Source organism: Gopherus evgoodei, chromosome 2, assembly GCF_007399415.2.
Source record: "Gopherus evgoodei ecotype Sinaloan lineage chromosome 2, rGopEvg1_v1.p, whole genome shotgun sequence".
NCBI classification, from domain to species: domain Eukaryota; kingdom Metazoa; phylum Chordata; order Testudines; family Testudinidae; genus Gopherus; species Gopherus evgoodei.
Genome location: NC_044323.1, coordinates 254,210,310 through 254,231,778, shown reverse-complemented (window position 1 = coordinate 254,231,778; position 21,469 = coordinate 254,210,310). Strand labels below are relative to the sequence as shown.

At 42.7% G+C, this 21,469-nt stretch overlaps 1 protein-coding gene across 1 annotated transcript in view; it reads right to left on the bottom strand.

Annotated features, from left to right (window-relative positions):
* LOC115646976 (neural-cadherin-like) overlaps window positions 1-21,469 on the bottom strand; it is a 63,117-nt gene that overhangs the window by 28,752 nt on the left and 12,896 nt on the right. The window contains 9 exon segments of the mRNA XM_030553502.1: window positions 804-931; window positions 3,328-3,577; window positions 4,532-4,699; window positions 4,839-5,011; window positions 10,057-10,227; window positions 12,039-12,207; window positions 12,575-12,747; window positions 13,099-13,241; window positions 14,721-14,970. Of these exon segments, the coding sequence (XP_030409362.1) occupies window positions 804-931; window positions 3,328-3,577; window positions 4,532-4,699; window positions 4,839-5,011; window positions 10,057-10,227; window positions 12,039-12,207; window positions 12,575-12,747; window positions 13,099-13,241; window positions 14,721-14,970 (1,625 nt within the window).

The window sequence follows — 21,469 nt, the reverse complement described above, 5'->3', positions numbered from 1 at the left end:
TCAAAGTTCTCTCACAAGAGCCATCCTGTGGATTTTGAGGCAAAGGGTAATGAATGAGGCAGAAAAGGGAGAGCAGCACTTCACAATGCTGCTTGCCAGTTTACATTTGATCACTACAACAGAGCTGGCCAAAGAGCCACTCATGAGTTAAACATGAACAAAAAAGTTAAAAAATGAAGCCTGCAGCTACCCTGACAATTAATATGTTGGGGGCAGCCCACAGAGAGCACGAATAGCAGGATGCAGTGCTTCATCATGTCTCCAGCTCAAGTTGGGTCACTATGTGACATTACCTAGAGTCTCCTCCTGTCTGAGATGGAGCAGACCACATGCATCCTACCTACCCACCTATCTGTGGTACTTGTATGGTCTGTATCACCGTAATATCTGCCTGCCTCTTAATCTTTACTATCTTTATCCTCACAAGACCCCTGTTAGGTAGGGCAGTGCTATTATCACTACAATCAGCTGGGGAACTGAGGTACAGAGAGACTGTGACTTGCCTGAGGTCACGCAGGAAGCCAGTGGTATAATAGAGACTGATCCCAGATCTCCCATGCTAGTGCCCTAACCACTGGAATGTCCTTCCTCTCCTTTTTATTTTATTTTATTTTTTTTTACAAATCAGAGGCAGCTCTTAATAGTTAGGTAAAATTTAGCCAATCGGCTCAAAGAGGAAGGGAGAGGTGCCTATGGCTCATTATTGTCCCATCTGCTACTTGTCTTTTCTCACTGTTTAATGCGTCAATGCTATTTAACAGATTAATATTGCTGAGAGAAAAAGAGTATGTAATAAGTTAAACCTCTCCATGTGGCCCAGAATCCAAGTCAGTTGCTAAAACCTGGGCAACAGATGTGCCAATAGCTGCTTCTTCAGGTACAGACACCTTGTAGGTAGAAGATGTGAAGAATGGAACATTATCATTGACATCTGCAGAGAGAGGAATTAAGACATAACGAGAGGAGGTTAAAATCTTAAAACTGTACCTTTTAAAAAACAAAATTAGCAGACTGCTTTGAAAAACTATCACAGAGTTCCTGCTAACATCCAGTCTTGTTTTCTACCTTCCCATTCTCAAGGCAGATGGCAGAAGCTCTTTTAATTAGAGTGATTGTGAGGTTTCTGGAAGATGTGATGCTGTGATTTCAGGTATTATGCAAGACACTGATTAACCTAATAACCTATTAACTTACTGATGCCAGAAGCTGGTATTCGTTGGCCCTGGTCCTGGCAAAGACTTACATACCTACTGAATAGCATTCAAGGTTACCTACTGAAACCAATGGAACTGTTCAGATATCTAAATTTAAGATGGGACTAATGCCTGATAACGCAGACCTCCACCAAAATAAACTGGTTTTTACTTCACCCCTTTTGTTATTTTGATGAAAGCTTGTGTGCAGACCTGCCCTTGTCTTTGCAGGATCAGAGCCTTGGGGACCACTCCAGTGTCAGTAATTGCAGTTACGAACTGTCATTAGTTTAAAGAGATACTGGTCAACTTGAAATCCAGTCATTTTCAAAATACGGATTAAAAGTAGCTTCAGAGGTGCTACATTTGCACTGGACTCCTCCTCTGTTAATTTTTGTGGTTTTACAACCACATTTTTCTGTTCTAAAAAACTTCTTTCCCCTGTTGCTGTGTGAAAGGCCAAAGAGAGGAGCTGACTAAAGTCCATTGATGAAACTGAAGCTACACCAAGTACAGTAAAACACAAAAAACAAATTAAAAACAGACAGGATTTTGCTAAATGTGTTCTATTCTAAACATTTCTTGTAACAATAGTAGGTAAAACAGAGAAATGCAATTTTAAACATCTCTCAATGAATGAGACTGACAAATTCTTAGGGCCTAATCTTGGAAACACACGTTAAAAACTTTACAATTCTGAGACGGTCCCATTGATTTCAACATGTGCAAGTGCTTGTAGGATCAGGGCCTTACTGTGTTTGTTGGTATTACAGGCTTGCTTTATAACTCAGTTTTCCTGTATTCCTAACTCTCCATTGTGAGAGACTATTTTTCATGTGTTATTTCAACAAACATGATCAGTATACTTTCATAGTTTTAGTAAATGCATTCACTCATTGTTGAGTTGAGAGAGTGGGGAATACAATCTCTCTCTCTGTGCATATAATGTGTGTGTATTTTTTGCATATGCACATATAAAAAGTGACTCATATTTTGTAAGTCAAGGTTTCCGGTAGCTAATTCCCACTTAAAAGTGCTTTAACTTGCATTCCCTTCCCACACCCCAAAATGAGTCTATTGTATAGAATTTTATGTTACTGGAAAATCATTTTTGTTCCTGGCCAAAATGAAGTTGCCATTAAACTGAGTTACAACACTGTTAATAGGACCATGGAACAATGTTACTAATGAATATTGATTTTGTGGTAGTTTGATTGTAATCTCTTTGGAGCAGAGAATGTTTTCATTTCAAAAGACATTCTCTGTTCCAAAGAGAGAGGGGGAGAGAGAGAGAGTGTGTATGTGTGTGCGTGCGAGTGTGTGTGGTGCCTAGCACAATAGGGCCCTGATCCTGACTGTAGGTACAGGCCACTTCACAAATAAATAACAGTCGTTTTCGTGTTGGTGTATTATGGACGAGCTCCATAGATTAACATGCTTTTCACTATGCAATTATGGTAGTGAAATCAGTAAAGATGAACGTTTTCATATCTTTTTCTGATGGCCCTGACGTAGAGAGGCAGAGTGGCCTCCCACTGACCCACAGGGGGAGGGACCACTGCTAACCAACTACACGTGTGTATGTAATACGAACTAACGAGGGACAAACAAGTAACATTTAATTTTAATCATTTGTGAAATTATATAGTAGGGTCTCTTTTCCTTAAAAGTGCAAAGGTATTTGGTTTTTTTTTTAAATTGGACAATTAACAATTATTAGGTACGCATTTTCGCTGTCCTGTTCCAAGAGTTAATCATTTCAGTAATTCCCAAATATCCCTAATATATAAAATACTTCCAATACTACTCTCTTCTCTCACTGGAACTGGGACACTTCCTGGGCCATTTCTGGCATTAGGATTCCTTTATTATTATGCTTACATCGCATTGTATTATTTTTTAGTGCAGATATTTCTATATGAAGTGTATGTTTTTAAAATACCACATCCCACTTGTTAAATCACACTTTGTGGTATCTTCAGGTGAAAAGGCTATTTCTACTACTGCACAATGTCTCAAAATTCAAAGGAAATTTTATGCTGTTAAATCCAGGCTTCGTTCCATAATTTCCATAATACTCTGAGTGCCCTTCTAAAATTACCTGTTCTAGTTACAGTAGTTCAGTGGTACTTACCTGTTATATTAATACAGACAGTGGTGAACGAAGCTAAAGGAATCATTGCTACGTTTTGTGCCCTGACTCTCAGAGTGAAAAACTTGGTTGTCTCAAAGTCAAGTGGTTCAGAGACTAGTAGAGAAGCAGATCCATCCACTCTGTTTGGCTTCAGGTAGAAACGAATAGGCATGTTAGTCTCTGGAACTTGACCCTCCTCCAGGTTATATGTAACCCTGGGATCACCAAGGGAGGATGTGGCTTTGACAGTCTGAAGAGAAAAAAAGTCACTGTATTTGTTTATGAAGTGCATGATTCTGAGTATTAAGATGTCCGTTTGGGGGGTTGAGGTTGTGCATGCATGATGAGACAGACAGTTTGCCTTCATTCTGGAGATTTGTCTAATTTTTGTACTGCTTTTGCTGTGGTTCCAAGTTGTAATCAATATTAAATTTCCCTGCTCTGTAAATATGGCAATGGGTATGAACACCACCTTCAGGTAAAAGGAAATTTTTTCCCCAAAAGACATCCAAAGGGGGATTACTATGAGGATCTCACTTTTCAGCAAGCTGTGCTGAGCCTGGCTGGATAAAACAAACTTTTTCCAAGTGCTTGGATCTCATGCCTGGGAGATGAAGAGGAACTGTAGGAATCAATTAATAATTACAGAAAGGACTGCCTGGATTGAAGCAAATCAGTGTGTCCAGTTTAAAAACATGTTTGAAAAAGAAAAACAAACAATATACATTTCATCCACTGCTGAAATACAGCAGAGCTACTCCATCACTAAAACAGCACGTGTAGATGGCACTGAAAATTGCAGGGAGAACTCAGAATGGAATCACTGAAGCTGGAATTTGGTCAGGACACCAGAATTAACATCTCAAGTCTTGTGAAAAATGCTCTAGAATTTTTAATATGGGCTAAGCCTCAGATTTGCAATGCATCCGAAAAATGCTCCCTCCAGGAGCACTCCTTGCTGGGGCACTGGTTTTACAAAGTAATAGAGAAGAGTGCTGCCTTCTGAGTCACAACATCTCCTGCAGCTTCTGGAATTTCCTTGGAGATATCCTATGTAAAGCTAAAAGCGCATAGCTTGTGAAATCTGATAGGATCACAGCGCAAGGTAGTAAAGGCATGTATATCCTTCTATATACACACACAGGACAGAAGGAAGGGAGAGGGGACTATTCCAGAGAGAGAAGGAGGTTCCCTTATAGCATACCATTATGTTGGTGTCACGAATGGTGTTCTCTGGGATTGTAGCCCAGTATCCGCTCTGTTCCCAATGTGGTGGCTGATTGAGTATGTTAGTAATAGTTACAGTCAGCTCCACAGTGCTGCTTCTGTTGCCTCCATCTGTTGCTACAATATACCGGCTGATTCGAGTTGTCTACAAAGTAGTTTTAACAAAAAGTTTAAGGAACTCTAAAAACTAATTTGCACAAATCAACAGATTGAGATTAACTTTCTGCCACATATTCCATGAGAAGAAAGCTGTGTTACATTCTGTATGACAAGAATCCTGTTACCTGGGAGATCAGATGGTTCACATACACCCAGCCGGTGCTGGGGTTGATTTGGAAGTATTCTGGCTGTTGCTGTAACATGGAATATACAATGGCAGCATTCACACCTTGGTCATCATCATGAGCTGCAGCACGGAGGAAACTTGTGCCCACTGGCGTGTCTTCACGGAGGAAGTCTTTTTAAAAAGGATGAGACATTTATTCTCAGCAGGCCTCATTCTCATGTATAATGGCAATATTCCTGGATCTGGCAATTCTAGAAGTGAAGGGGACACTTACGATTCTCAGCTCCAGGTCAGTGCTAAGATCACAGAACAGTGTGGCAGTATTTCCAGTTTACAGATCACTACTGCACAATCACATTGGCATCTGAGCTGTGAAACAGTCTAAAAGACCTACCTATATTTGTATGTGAACAGGGTTAGTCCTTCCTTTATACCAAGTGAACCAGTACTCCAGAGAAGTTGGTTTCACGTTAAACTAGAACAGGTATCAGCAACCTTTGGCATGCGGCCCACCAGGGTCAGCACCCTGATGGGCCAGGCCAGTTTGTTTACCTGCCACGTCTGCAGGTTTGGCTGATTGTGGTGCCCACTGGCCGTGGTTCGCTGCTCCAGGCCAATGGAGGCGGCGGGAAGCAGCGTGGGCCAAGGGATTTGCTGGCCACCACTTCCTGCCACCCCCATTGGCCTGGAACGGCAAACTGTGGTCAGTGGGAGACACAATTGGCCAAACCTGCGGATGTGGCAGGTAAACAAACCAGCCCAGCCCGTCAGGCCACATGCCAAAGGTTGCCGATCCCTGAACTAGAACTACCATCACTTTGTAAGTCAATACAATGCGTAAAATATCAGGGGTGTTTGTTCATCTAAAATAAATGTTGTTTTGATTATGCAGCTTTTAAATTATTGCAACATAAAAATATTTAAGTTTTCTCTGGGGTTTACCCTACTGTATTATGTACTGTTATGAAAGCTGTTAAGTGAAGCACGTTTGTTGTTTCCTATTCTCATCTAAGTCACTTTCTTTGCCCACCAAAGTGTGACTGCCAAAGAATAAATGGCCTAGCCATGCCATTCTTACAAGTAGAAATATGTCCGGAAGTGGTTTGCTGTTACTGAAATAAAATAATAACAATGGAATTTATTACTAGTAAATACTGCAAGAGATTCTCAATTGTCCTGCAATAGATTTTATGTTCTGAGAATAGTATCCTGTTAAAATACATTGTACCAAAAGGTTCAAGCTGAATTGGAAACGCATTGTACCATGTGTTCCTGTTTGCGATAAGCACTTCTGTAACAATTACTAGGATGTAACTATTATATACAGTTAAACATTTGAGTACAGTCCCTTCCAGACATATATGGATAATTAACAGTAATGAATTGTTTAAACCAAAGTATCTGAATAAGACCATAGTATATGAGAATAGAGCACCAGCAGTTACCAGTAACATTAGAAACCCATGACTAATTAGATTTGATTTTGTTATAAAGAGAAGACAGTATTTTAAATTCCATGACGTACAAACATTGATTGCTTATAGACAGATACTAGAACACACTGTCAGAGCAGCCCCATGGCTCTGTTAGGAGAACAGTTTCCCAATCCTGAAGAAGTGCTTTTTGCTAGCTGGCTCCCCATATGAGGAAGGGAGCAGGAAGCTTCCCAATCACCCATAAGCATCAGCATTATATTGAACTCAGAATTCAACCTCAGTTTTAGTGCTCATGAAAGACAGATACTGGTAGCACTGAATGAACAGTGTGGTTGAAGGCACTGAGTCAGGCTCACTTTCAAACAAATATGACCCTCTCCTCCATCAAGACTTCCCTGTTCTGTTGTATAAAACTCTTACGTCACTGTTAGGACTTCTGTCCCATCATTCATTCTAAATTGAGTGGTGTGGTGTCATGCTTGCAAAGTCCACTCGTAGACAGGGAACATAGATACTGCTATACCAGACTGGACCAGTGCACCATATACACCAGCATCAAGTCACTACTCTAAGAATTATTTTGGGGAAGGTCTATGGCCTACAGGTGGTCAGACTAGATGATTCCAAAGTCAGAAAGCACCACTGTAATCTGAGACTCTGACAGTGGCCAGTACAGATGATCCAGAGGAAGGTGTATGAAACCATGAAGTGGACAGCTATAGAAGAGCCTAACTTTCTCCCTAACCTCCTCCAAGGCTGGTTGATGCTGCGAAGCGTAATGGGTTATATCAGTTCTAGAACTCTTTGTTTCTTTCCCCTTTATTGACATATACGCTCATTCACCTCCAGTCCTTTTTTGAATCCTGCTAAACTCTTGGCCTCAATGATATACTCATGGCAATGATTTTTACAGGTTTTTTTTTTTAAACACAAAACTAAAGTATTTCCTTTTTATCAGAGATAAATTTGCTGCCTTTTAGTTTCATGGACTGTCCCCTTGTTTTTGTATTATGAAAGAGTGAAATAGCAGTGTCTCATTTATCCCATTCATTGCTTTTTAACCCTTTATTATGCCCTTCTTCTATGGCTTCTCTCTAAACAGAACACTCCTAAGTCTTTTCACTGTCTCCTTCAGGTGCAAGTTTATCCATACTTCTAATAATTCAATGCTCATTTGAAATTCCTCCTTATCCTTTTCCCATTTCCACTGTATCTGTTTTGTCATAAGGATACCAGAACTGAACATTGCATGCCAAGTGAAGGTGTACTATTAATTTAAATAATGACATTAAACTATATCCAGCATTTTCTATCCCATTCCTTATCCAAGTTAACATTTTTTTTCCAACCGCTGAAGCACAATAAATAGGGACTTATTTAGAGTTGTCCAAAAATACCCACATCTCCTGACTTCCTTAAAAGCCAGATTCAAACTCATTTCTGCAATATAAAAGCATTAGACCACTAAACCTAATCATGTTAATGTTTTATAGAAATATGTTCTTTATATGTAATTATATGACTGGTCTTTAAGCAAATTTAATAGACTGGAGTTTGGATGAAGCCCAAGTTCACAAACAGATATTACTCTTGTCCTACTCATGGTTCAATTTCTCATGATAGAAACAGTGAACAGAACTAACATACATTTCTGTGCTTTTCTAAGCTTCTCACTTTTACATTTTGTAAATATGTCTGAGTACCTAAATGACGATTTCTGTAGCCACAGACATGATTTTCTTGAACTTTTTAGCCTGTGCACAGCTGAGATGTTGAAGTTATTTGCAGGGACCAAAGGGACAGTTATATAGCAATCTGATAATTTTGTGAAGACAAGCAACGGGAGTTAACTTAAGCTACGGTAACAGATGCCTGCATATAACAATGTAAAACTCTTACCAATCAAAGACATAAGAAATGTATAATTTCTCTCTAGGCAAAGCTTTCAAAACTGAAGCTAAATATATTATAGTAAATTAGATCCATATACTCTGATTTCAATGAAGAATTTTTCATTCCTAGGCAATTGGTTTGAATCCAGGCCAGGACCGTAGTGACCAAGAATGACTGTTATCCAGCGAGTTTAGTGGCCCATGAGCATTATTAGAGTCAGTCCGGTTCCTAGTGGAACAGATGTCTGCACCACAAAAAAACATTATCTCACCATGTTACTGTTTTGGCAAATCCCTTCCAGATCACAAATGAAACACAGCTGCCTGTGATCTGCCTGTCCTCAGGAGCCATACTGGTGACCAATTAGGTAACATTCACACATACCAAATTCACTACTTCTATGAGAAGGTTACTCATAACTGTTCAGTCTGGAGACTCTGGCAACTTCCTTCCGAGGATCTGGTGCTGGCCAGTGTCACATACAAGGTAGGGGATTAGATAGGCCATTAAGTCTGATACAGTATGGCAGTTCCCATGCTCCTCCTTTGAAATAATGTGTCCTCTTGAGTTTTGCTGGAATTGGGATTTATTAAAACCTCAAATGTAGTCATATTTTAATTGCTTGCATTCACATCTAATTCAAGCCACATATGACAATTTTGACAGCCTCCTAATCCCTATTCCTCACATCAGAACAAGCACAGAAATTGCGACAACTGGCTGTCTATGTTCAAAAGATTCAGTATTGCAAGTTGAGATTAGGGTGCACTAGCAGGTCTGGAAAAGTTTGCACTGCACATGCCTGCATCATGCATAGCTCAAAAAAACCACCCAACACATCACCACCGCCACACACACTCCTTTTCCTAAAGCATCTTGGCCAACACATTTAAATTAAGTGTTACTTAAAAACCTGTTTCTACTAGGTACTGAGAAGTTTACACATTTTTAAAAAGTGTTAAATGATTGTGCCCTACCGTTTGCCACAGCTAGCTAACAGGTGTTAAAATACAACTTACCCTCACTGTCCACTCTAGAGATTTCAAAAGGGTTTAACACCTTTAGTTAAACAAAACCACCTTTTACCCTAGCCTAGACAAGGCCTTTCACAAGCCCCTTCAATTTCCACAAAGTTTGTTTTCACACCAAGTTGGTTTCTAGACAGAATACAGGCTCTTTGGAGTCTCATCTTCCCTATTACTTTAGGGTAAAAGGCAGGGCCGGCTCCAGGCCCCAGCAAGCCAAGAGCATGCTTGGGGCAGCATGCCGTGGGGGGCGCTCTGCCAGTTGCTGGGAGGGTGGCAGGCGGCTCCGGTGGACCTCCCACAGGCGTGCCTGCGGAGGGTCCACTGGTCCCGTGGCTCCGATGGAGCTTCCACAGGCACATCTGCGGGAGGTCCACCAGAGCCGCGGACCAGCGGACCCTCCGCAGGGACGCCTGCGGGAGGTCCACCGGAGCCATGAGACTGGCGAGCGGCAGAGCGCCCCCCGCGGCGTGTCGCTGTGCTTGGGGCGGCGAAATGGCTAGAGCCGGCCCTGGTAAAAGGAGTCCCAGAAATAAGGTTCTGGTCTAGGAATATAAACTCATTCTACCAACCTATCTTGCTGTCCCATATATTTGAATGTAATCCTTCAGAGAAACATATGGCAGACATATTCCTACTGAGCAGGAAAACAAGTCAACCTGAACCATGTAGCATTGTTCCGGTCACATAGTGAATAAGGCCACCCAAAAATCCATCACTTTTAAGAGAAATGCAGTCACCAGCATTAAGACTTATTTTCACAGATAGCTGTATTTCAAAAAGAACTCAATTTGTCAACTACATTCATGCTCCTGTGTGCTGTGTGATGTTAGGACAGAGGGTGTGTGGTTAAATCACTCACATTGGTAGCGACTGTTCTCAAACTTGGGGTCATTGTCATTGACATCAGCAATGAAGATGGTGATTTGACAAACACCAATCAATGGCTCCTGAGCGTGATCTGTAGCTGTAACAGAGAGCATACACTCTCTCAGTTTCTCTCGGTCAAAGCTCTGAGTAGTAGTGATGATTCCTAGAAACAGAAACACCTTATGTGTGTTATACATACAATGCCATGACTAAGCCAGCAAAACCACACCAGGCATCACTCACACAGTAGCTAGTAGAACTGGACATGCCAGGTCCACACTGCTCAGTTTACCTGCACCATCACTGTGCAAAGTACTGATTAAACATGACTAATTTAAGGTTCCCTGTTTCTGCCACTCCTCGCAGTCACCAGCTTGCACTAACTGTGCCACTACTGTCAACAGCCAGCACCTTTCAGATTGGCCACTTGGACAGAGAGCTTCAGGCTAGATACCTTTTACCCCACTTCCCTCTCCCAACCCAAGAAACATCCATGGAGGTTACTTCAATGACAACATAAGTCAGAGTATTTCAAAGACAGCTAAAAGAAATATCAATGCACAGCAAATGTAAGGGATAACTAAAATCATCTTTAGTTTAAGATCCAGGTAACAGCCTCATGAAATAGGTTAAAATAGAGTAAAATATTGTAGTTATGGTTACGTTTGTCAAAGATACACTTCCATCCAAGAATGCAAGTCTCACTCTCTGCTAACTGCTTCTTTCTTGGCATCTCAGTTTTGTCAGTTAACCTGTACCTTCTGCCCTTTCCCATCTCAGGCTTTGGTGTCTCTGTTATATAGTTGGGTCACAAATATTTAGGTGTGAACAAAGGTGAAAGTAAGCTGGTACAGTCCAGTATGGCATACCGGCAAGAGCTGGTATGCCGTGCTGGACTGGACCGGCTTCCCCAGGCTGGCAATTTAAAGGGCCCGGGGCTCCCTGCAGCGGCTAGAGCCCCAGGTCCTTTGAATCGCCGCCCAAGCCCCACTTCCAGAGCCCTGGGCTAGCGGGACAGGGCTCTGCCGATGATTTAAAGGGCCTGGGGATCCAGGCCACCACTACCACAGCGGCGCCCTGGGGAACTTAAATCCTGATTTAAAGGGCCTGGGTATTTAAAAGTCCCGCCTCTTCTGATTGAGGCCACACCTCTTCTGGTTGAGGTCACGCCCCCCGCACAGGACTCCTGCATACCAGTAAGTCCTTTAAATTACTTTCGCCCCTGGGTGTTTACATCCTGAATTACCATTCTATACTGACGGCATCTTTTGTATTTATATAGGGACAATATTTTTCTAGTCCAACACTCGTGGCAGTGTTTACCACCATCTCCTTCTGCTGCTATAACCACTGTATTTGTAGTATTTTAAAACTAAAGTCTGGACTTCCAATCTATATTTGTCAGACATTAACCAGTTCAAAGAGTTGTTAGCTCACATCAAAGGGATGAATATACACTCAGCTAGAACTGTAGATCTGTTCATGCTTCCTCCTCTGCCAACTACAGTCTATTTATATTTCTATAGTGAGATTTGTCCCAAGGTAAAGTTAATGTTTCAGAATAGTTTTATACCCCAGTAAATTGGGGTTTCTGTTTTTCCTTGCTGACTTGCCAGTTAAATCAGTGTCGGTTTACACCCACATATTCTAGATTATTCTACTATTTACCACATCAAATACAATTTATTTTGGATGTTAAAGATTAGCCATAGATTACAATATTTTGCATCATGCTTACAGCATTTAAAAAAATTAGTATGATTTCTCAATAATTTTAGTAGGATTCTGCTGTGTTCAGACTAAAAGTAAGTCTTCAGTTTCCTCAGCATTCACTTCAGACTGTTTGATGTTGGCTCAGTCCTGGAAACATGGTTCTCCACATGGCTATAGAAATTCCCTGTTAATATACCAGAGAAGCATGCACCCAACTGCACTGCAATTCTGCCTTAACGTAACAGGTGTAGGGCCACTTACCAGTATCTGGATCAATACTGAAGCCTGGTGAAGCTCCATCTCTGTGCATAAGCCCATATTTTACTTCTCCATTAAGTCCCAGGTCTGCATCATAGGCTTCCACCTGCAAGACGTAGGTGCCTGGGGGCTGGTTTTCTAGAATCCAGGTGCTGTCGCTGTAGTCAGTGCACTACAAATATAACAAACAGTTATTACACAGAGAACTATAGAAATTAGCTATGAAATGTTCCAGTGTGTTTGCAGTACACAGTTGAGAAGAGTGTGAAAGAAAACATGCTTCAATTACTTAGTGCCTTAGAGAAGTCAAAAAGCTTTCCTGAAAAGGAACCTTTTCCAATTTAAATACTGAAGACTGCAGAAAACTGGGAGTATATTCCACTGTAGAGGATCTACCATACTTGCATATATAATTCCTTAAAATCAACATCTACTGCAAGCAAATAAAACACTGCTATATCCCCCCTCTTAAAGATGGCAGTATGATCCCCAAGATGATGATATATATGGAGGAAAAGGTTTACAGACAAATATCTTACCTTTCTGAAGACAGGCTTGTTGTTATTAATGTCATTAATTCCTACAATAACCACTGCAAAGCTGCTCAAAGGGGCAGGTCCCCCAGAGGCATTGTCATCTATTGCTGTGATGTTTAATATATATCGAGGTCCTTTCAGTTTGGGTACAGGATTCCTGCGCAGTTTAATGATGCCTAGATTTTGGAAGATAAAGTGCAATTTTACTGATAATGTAAACAAAAATGTCATATTTCTATATCGCTATATTTTGGGGTGTGCTTGGATGGGGTTAGTCCTCTTCGACTGTAAACTCCTTGAGCCTGAGACCCAAGTCTTCCTGTGGTTTTCTATAATGCCTAGCCCAACAGGGAACCTATTCTAATTTATGAAAAGCATAAAATGACTGTATGAATGTGGTTCTGTTTTGCTTTTTTCATAATTATGTATTGAATTACTATATGAATTATTTTCAACATGGACACAAAGCCGAGCTACCATAGGTTCAAACAGTAAGGTAATGTTTTAAAACTTTTCCTTTTTCCTACCTTTCTGGCCATCCAGTTCAAAGTTGCCATCTTCATTACCTCCAGCAATCTGGTATAACACTCCATCTCCATCAGGATCTTTCGCATGTACGGCAGCCACTAAGGTACTGGGACCAGCATCTTCCGAGAGGAATGTTTTGTAACTGATGCAAAGATAAACAATCAAAGCACATTTACTATCAGGATAGCTATTAATCCCATTAATAAGCTGCCAATGGTCTGAACTCTCACTGTGAATGTGATATAGTTTACCTTTGGGCATCCACAGTCTAACCAGTTAAAGACTAGAGCCTTTGAATATCTAAATAATTAGTTTTGGTTTGAAGTGTGCACTGTATGATTGTGATCCTGCAATTTTGTGCATATCTCTAAGGACCATTTGGAAAGTAACAAAAAACTAGACTCTACACTACACGGCACACACAGTTCTCCACCTGGGGTTTCTGGGGGGGAGGGGAGACAAGAAAAAGAACAAACTTCATGTGACTGATGGTAGTAAAGTCTCAATACAATAATTCAAGGGTGGCCAACCTGTGGCTCTTCAGAAGTTAATATGCGGCTCCTTGTATAGGCACAAACTGCAGGGTTGGAGCTAAAGGTGCCAACTTTCCAATGTGCCCAGGGGGTGCTCACTGCTCAATCCCTGGCTCTGCCACAGGCCTTGCCCCACTCCACCCCTTCCCAGCCCCACTCCACTGCTTCCCTTCCCCTGAGCCTGCCATGCCCTGGCTCCTCCCTCTCCTCCTCCCAGCCTCCTGCATGCCAAGAAACAGCTGATCGGGAGGTGTGAGGAGGGAGGGGGAGGCACTGATCAGTGGGGCTGCCGATGGGCGGGAGGCGCTGGGAGCTGGGAGGGAGGGGAGGAAGCTGATAGGGGGCTGCTGACATATTACTGTGGCTCTTTGGCAATGTACATTGGTAAATTCTGGCTTCTTCTCAGGCTCAGGTTGGCCACCACTGCAATAATGGATCCCAGAATACACAAAAGTGAACTGCCGTGATGAGGATGGTATAAAGAGCCTATATATAGAATGGGAATATAGATCTTCAATGTATAAAATGTTAACACATTTAGTACTTTCTTATAAATGGCTGTATTCTACATTTCTGACAAAAAACAATTTAAATTTATTACAGAGGGAAAAATGCATTTTAACTAAACAGAATCTAATGAAGGTTATTTACTATGCATTCTTTTTTTACACTTGTTTTGATCAAGCATTTCATACCCACCATCATCTTCTGGCTCAGGTGTTTAGAGGACCAGTCATCGTAAGACCAAGGCACCCACACATACAAAATATTCCCCTAGAAGTTAGATCTTTCAGTCATTCCACTAAATGAAACCTAATTATGTTATTTCTGTATGTAACAATGGATCTAAGGATCCAGTGTGCTATGTCACAATTAATGTGTGTATGTCTTACAATCTAGAACCTTACAGTCCAATCCCTCACACATTCATGTAAGTTATTCCACCGACTTCACTGGTAGTGGAGAGTGCTCAGAACGTAAGTAGATGCTTATTAACTGGCAGGATATGCCCCTTAAGCAAAGTGTAATCAGGATTATTATTATGAATTGCAACACAGAAAACAATCCAGGGTTTAAACTCTGCTTACCCAGATTGAGAGAACACAGGTGCCTCATCATTCACATTAGTCATTCTAATTCGCACTGATGCAGTTCCTGTCTGAGGATGGTGGCCTTTGTCCACAGCTATGACCACAAACTCATACATATGGTTTGCTCGCTCAAAGTTCAGCTGCTGGTGAGAACTGATGACCCCTTCAGGCGTGATGGAAAAGTCAGTGCTTTGAATGAAGTAGGTGATCTCAGCATTGGAGCCAGAGTCACAGTCTGTCGCAAGAACTAAAAAAAATAAAAAAATTTTGACTGATCCCAGAGACATGAGCTTGCCATGGAAGAATGTTCCACAATGCATCATGACATTGTTTGTATAAGTAGTTAACACTAGCAATTACCACAAATATCACCCATAAATAGTGTCTCTGTTGTGATGGGGACAACAAACCCCATGCAAAACACAGAGGCACAAAGGGATTAAGAACTCTCCCTGCCTGCAGACAGCAAAATCAAACCTGCCCCAGCTCATCTGTGAGAAATGTCAATTATGGAGAGAGGCCCATCGCTGCTGTAGCTAATGAGGGCAAGCCAAAGTATAAAGAGGGAGAAACAGGAAGCAAGGGGACAGAAAAGCTTGGGACTTCAATAGGGCAACAATTCTCTGCATGAGGAGCTAGGTCCAGGCTGCCTCCAAGACAGCCTCCTTGGAGCACAAAGAAAGGAGCTGTAGATGCGTCTTGAGGGCCAAGGGCTTTTTGACTCATTTCTGTTATGTTTGTGGAGTCAGGTTTTTTTTTAATTTGATTTAAGCAATCGCTGTTGGGTCAAGGACCAAGTCAAGCTGCTCAGATTAGGGTTTTGTTAATCACTGTTGACATTTCTTTCATTCCTCCCCTCCTCCTGGGGATGCCTTTCAAATGTAATTAGCTACATGATAACTAATATTCTTTTTAATTACCTACTGCTTCAAGGTACAAGGAGGAGTCTTTGTGGCACCTTAGAAACGAACACATTTATTTGGGCATAAGCTTTCGTGGGCTAGAACTCACTTCATCAGATACATGGAGTGGAAAATACAGGAGCAGGTATAAACACATGAAAGGATGGGAGTTGCCTTACCAAGTGTGAGGCCAGTCTAATGAGACGATTCAATTAACAGTAGGATACTAAGGGAGGAAAAATAACTTTTGAAGTGGTAATGAGAATAGCCTATTTCAGACAATTGACAAGAAGGTGTGAGTAATGGTAGGGGGAAATTAGTATTGGGGAAATTTGGTTTAGGTATTGAAATGACCCAGCCACTCCCAGTCTTTTTTCAGGCCTAATCTGATGGTGACCACTTTGCAAATTAATTCCAGTTCTGTAGATACAAGGAGTGATTAAATGTTCTTCTCCAGTAAATGTTTATTCACAGTACTCAGTGCCCCATCTGTTCAGAGGCAGGTAAGTCAATCTAACAGAGAGCTGGAGTTTACACTGTTGTACCAAAAGTGATCTTAAAAGATTAGCGCTGTCTCTTAAGTGCTATGCTGTTTTTCTCACCAAATGAAGAGGCTTCACCTCACATCAACACTTAGCTGGCATCAATTTAAACCAACTCATTAATTCAACTGGTAGATCTGGAGGGTTTTCATCTCAAAATTAAACACTTCTTCAGAATACCAAAATGTGATGATGCAGATGCACTCTGACAGAGCAAGCAGCATGCATATGTAATGTTTAAACTAACAGATGGAAACTATTGCTTTATTTGAAATGAAAACATAGAATAAATATTGAAGGAACAATGATTAATAACAGACCTATTTACTCAAAATATAAAAAGGAAAAAATAAAAGACATTAAAGTGAACAGTGAAAGCCTGTGAAATGCTAAGGTATAGCAGGCAGAAATATATTTTCCCTATATACCTTTTTGTAAGTTATTAAGTCCATATAACTCCATTTCACTTAAAAAGGACACTATTGTAGCTTCTAACATTTAGATTTTTAAAATTTTATTAAGAGATTTTTTTAAAACCATATTGTGAATATAAATGTTTTCATTACATTAAATTTAACCCCCCAGCTTAACAGATAAACAATTTCCTGCAACATTATGAATTCAAATATATTATGATAACTATAAGGAAGACTGAAATAAAAGTGGCTTAAAACAGTACAAAATACACTATTTTGTATTAATTCAAACAATTCCAGAGGTGAAAGTAAGCTGGTCCGGTCCAGTATGGCATATGGGTAAGAGCCAGTATGCCATGCTGGACCGGACCAGCTTTCCCAGGCTGGCGCTTTAAAGGCCCCGCCTCTTTCAGTTGAGGCCATGCCTCTTCTGGTTGAGGCCATGCCCCCTGTGCAGGACTCTGGAGTACCGGTAAATCCATTAAGTTACTGTCACCCTTGAACAATTCATTCAGATTTAATCTATGATGTTATTTTAACATAAGTATATGAAATTTAGGCTGATATCCTTGCAATTATGATGCTATTTTGGTACATAGACATTTTCTATAGCTCTAATCTTTCAACAGCTGACATTTCTATTTCACTTTTATCTTCTTGTGTACTCCAAGTTTATATTCAAAGTAACAATATATGCATCTCTAAGACACACAATGTGGAATGATAAACTACATGCATAGCAATATATACTGCACATGCTTTTGAAAAGTTTGTTCCTTCACCACATTTTAATTTGACTACACCATGGTAAAACCTACTTTACAAAACCTGTGAATGCCATGTTAGTGACAAACCACAGCACCTGCCTGTTTGAAGAGATTTTGGCCTCTCCATACTAGAGTGTGAAACAGAAAAATAACTGTAATTGATTAAAGACAAGAGATGGCCAAATTAAATCAGCGTCACTAATGGTGTGTGATCCTAGATTGATGTGCAGTCAGTTGCAAGAGGTCCCCATGCAAGGAAGGGTTTCATATGTCCGGGAGGGCGTGCTGCAGAAGTGAAAGAGATGCTGATGGTATATTTTATTTTACTTGCTGCCACTCTGTTAAAGACAGACAATGAAATTCTTTCCCTGCCTACAGGGCATCAGGCCTCACCTCCAGGCATCAGGGAGGTGAGCTATTCTTTCCCCGAGTATATGTCAGGGCTTGGCTACACAGGAGAGTTGCAGCGCTGGTGGTGGCTTTACAATGTTGCAACTGAATCACCGTCCATACTTGTGAGGCACATACAGCACTGTATCTCCCTGGCTAGAGCGCTGGTTGTACTCCACTTCGACGAGAGGAATAAAGACTATAGCACAGCTGATGCAGTGCTGCCTGGCCAGTGTGGCCACCAAAAGCGCTGTTATTGGCCTCCAGAAGTATTCAGAGGTATCCCAGAATGCCTGTTCTAGCCACTCTGCTCATCAGTTCGACCTCGAGTGCCCTGGCCTCAAGTGACCAACCATCAGACCCGCCCTTTAAATTCCCTGGGAATTTGAAAAATCCCCTTCCTGTTTACTCAGCCAGGTATGGAGTGCAATCAGTGAATACTTCCAGATGACCATGCCTCCACGCGGCAAACGAGCCCCAGCATGGAGCAATGGCGAATTGCTGGACCTCATCAGTGTTTGTGGGGAGGAAGCTGTGCAGTCCGGAGCTGCGCTCCAGCCGTAGGAATTACAATACCTATGGGCAGATATCAAGGGCCATGCTGGAAAGGGGCCATGACTGGGACATGTGGGGTTAAAGTGAAGGAGCTACGGAGTGCCTACTGCAAAGCCAGCGAGGGAAACCATCACTCCGGTGCTGCCCCCATGACCTGCCGTTTCTACAAAGAGCTGGACGCGATACTTGGGGTGACCCCACTTCCACTCCGAGGACCACCATGGACACTTCAGAGCGGGGGCAGGAGGAGGAGGAGGAGGAGGAGGAGGAGGAGGAGGAGGAGGAGGTGGTAAGCGAGAGTGAGGGTACTGGGGTGGGGAGAGACATCCCAGAGTCCCTGGAGGCATGCAGCCAGGAGCTCTTCTCAAGCCAGGAGGAAGGTAGCCAGTTGCAGCAGCCGGTACTTGGTGGAGGACAAACAGAGGAGTAGGTTCCCGGTAAGCGGCTTTTATTTTCAAGATGGAAATTTTTTGGGAGAGGAGGGAGGGTTAGGGCTGCATGTGGAATAGCACATTGATGTGGTCTATCACGTCGCAGTAATCAGCCTTGATAATCTTTTCAAAAGTCTAAACCAGAGCGTGGGCAATGCGCTTGTGCAGGTTTATTGGGAGAGCCACTGTGGTCCTAGTCCGAGTCAGACTAATGCGTACTCGCCACTGTGCCATGAGGGGTGGGGGGAACATTCTGCACACAGGCAAGCTGCATAGGGACCAGGGTGGAATCCGCATTGCAGTAGAAGACCCTCTCGTACTTCCCAGGTGACCCGCAGCAGTGAGATATCTTCCAGGGTAAACTCCTGTGGAAAATGTTGGTATAGTGTTCAGTGTAGATGCCCCCTGAAGCTGTTTGCTTTCCCCAACGCACAGAAACCCCAATACAGCCCTGAACCAATCATTCCCCCTTCCCAGGTGACCCAGAGCAGCGAGATCTTCCAGGATAAACTCCTGAGGAAACTGTTGTGATAGTGTTTAGTGTAGGTGCCCCCTGCAACTGTTTGCTTTCCCCAACACATAAACCCCAGTACAGCCATGAAACAACCAGTCCCCCTTACTCACCATTTCAGCTCCCGTGGGTTACGTGCGCTCTTATTGGAATGGGAAAATTATGCTATTGTGAAGACTGTTAATGTGCCCTGCTTCAGTGCAGGGGAATTACTCTGTCTGGTATAAACAATGCTGCCTCTGTTAAGTGTTGCATTTTGCCTTTACAGATGCAACCTTGAGATCTTGGCTGTCCGTGTTATCACCAGCTGAGAGACTACAAAACCTCCGAAGAGGCCGTGAAAAAGCAAAGAGGACATACTGCAAGAAGTGATGCACCAATCTCTCACAGAGAATCAAAAAGCGCAGGAGTGGAGGGAGAGGGAAAGCAGGATCCACAAGGAAAATGCAGCGCAAAGGAAGCAATGCGCGGAGCGGCTGATAAGCATCCTGGAGTGCCAAGCGGACTCTTTCCAGGCGCTCGTAGCCATGCAGGTGGAGCACTACTGCCACCGCTCCCACCACCACCCTTGTCCCAAAGCTCTTTCCCTTGTGCTCCCATGTTAGCTCCACACCCCCTTCCCCAGCATCCAGGTTCTTGCCTCTAACACCTGCACGTTCACCAACCAGCCCTGACAACTACGACCCTTACCCTCTGCACTCAACCCCCCTCACCATGCAGTATAGGCATCCTGAAGTGCAGCAGTCATTGCACAGCACTCCAGACAGGGCATATGCAAACCTGTGATTGTACAGTTCCTCACCCCACCCCCTGGTCCTTTCAGATTCCAAAAAAGTTGTGGGTCTTCAATAAATGAATTTTTGGCTTTGAAACCAGTCTTTATTATTGCAGAAAGTTAAAGATACCTTAGTCTAGGAAAGAAACAGGCACTGCAAATCAACTTAGGAAACACAGATTCCTACTAACATTGTAACCACTGCACTTCACTCCCTTGCAAAGCAGCAAACATTACTGTTGGTTTTCAGCCTCAAATTCTTCCCTCAAGGCATCCCTAATCCTTGCAGCCCTGCTCTGGGCCTCTCTAGTAGCCCTGCTCTCTGGCTGTGCAAATTCAGCATCCAGGCGTTGAACCTTGGAGGTCCATGCCTGACTGAATCTTTCACCCTTCCCTTCACAAATATTATGGAAGATACAGCACGTGGATATAACCGCGGGGATGCTGCTTTCCCCCAAGTCCAGCTTTCCATACAGAGATCACCAGTGCCCTTTAAACAGCCAGCAGCACAGTCCACAGTCATTCGGCACCAGCTTAGCCTGTAGTTGAACCATTCCTTGCTGCTGTCAAGACTCCCTGTGTACGGTTTCATGAGCCACGGCATTAATGGGTTCTCCAAGGATCACAATGGGCATTTCAACATCCCCTACTGTGATCTTCCGGTCTGGGAAAAAAGTCCCGGCCTGCAGCTTCCTGAAGAGGCCAGTGTTCCAAAAGATGCATGCAACATGCACCTTTCCGGGCCAGCCTGCGTTAATGTCAATGAAATGTCCATGGTGATCCACAAGCGCCTGGAGAACTATAGAGAAATACCCCTTCCAATTAACGTACTCGGATGCTAGGTGGGGTGGTGCCAGAATAGGAATATGTGTCCCATCTATCGCCACTCCAGAGTTAGGGAAACCCATTTGTGCAAAGCCAGCCACAATGTCCTGCACGTTCCCCAGAGTCACGGTTCTTCTTAGCAGGATGCGATTAATGGCCCTGCAAACTTGCATCAACACGATTCCAACGGTCGACTTTCCCACTCCAAACTGGTACCCGACCGATCGGTAGCTGTCTGGAGTTGCCAGTTTCCAGATTGCAATAGCCACCCGCTTCTCCACTGGCAGGGCAGCTCTCAATCTCGTGTCCTTGCACCGCAGGGTGGGGGCGAGCTCCTCACATAGTCCCATGAAAGTAGCTTTTCTCATCTGAAAGTTCTGCAGCCACTGCTCATCATCCCAGACTTGCATGACGATGTAATCCCACCAGTCAGTGCTTGTTTCCCAAGCCCAAAAGTGGCGTTTCATGGTGCTGAGCATGTCTGTGAATGCCACAAGCAATTTCGTGTCGTACGCATTACGCGACTCGCTATCATCGTCAGACTCCTCACTGTCACTTTGGATCTTAAGGAATAGCTCAACTGCCAAACGTGATGTGCTGGTGAGACTCATCAGCATACTCCTCAGCAATTC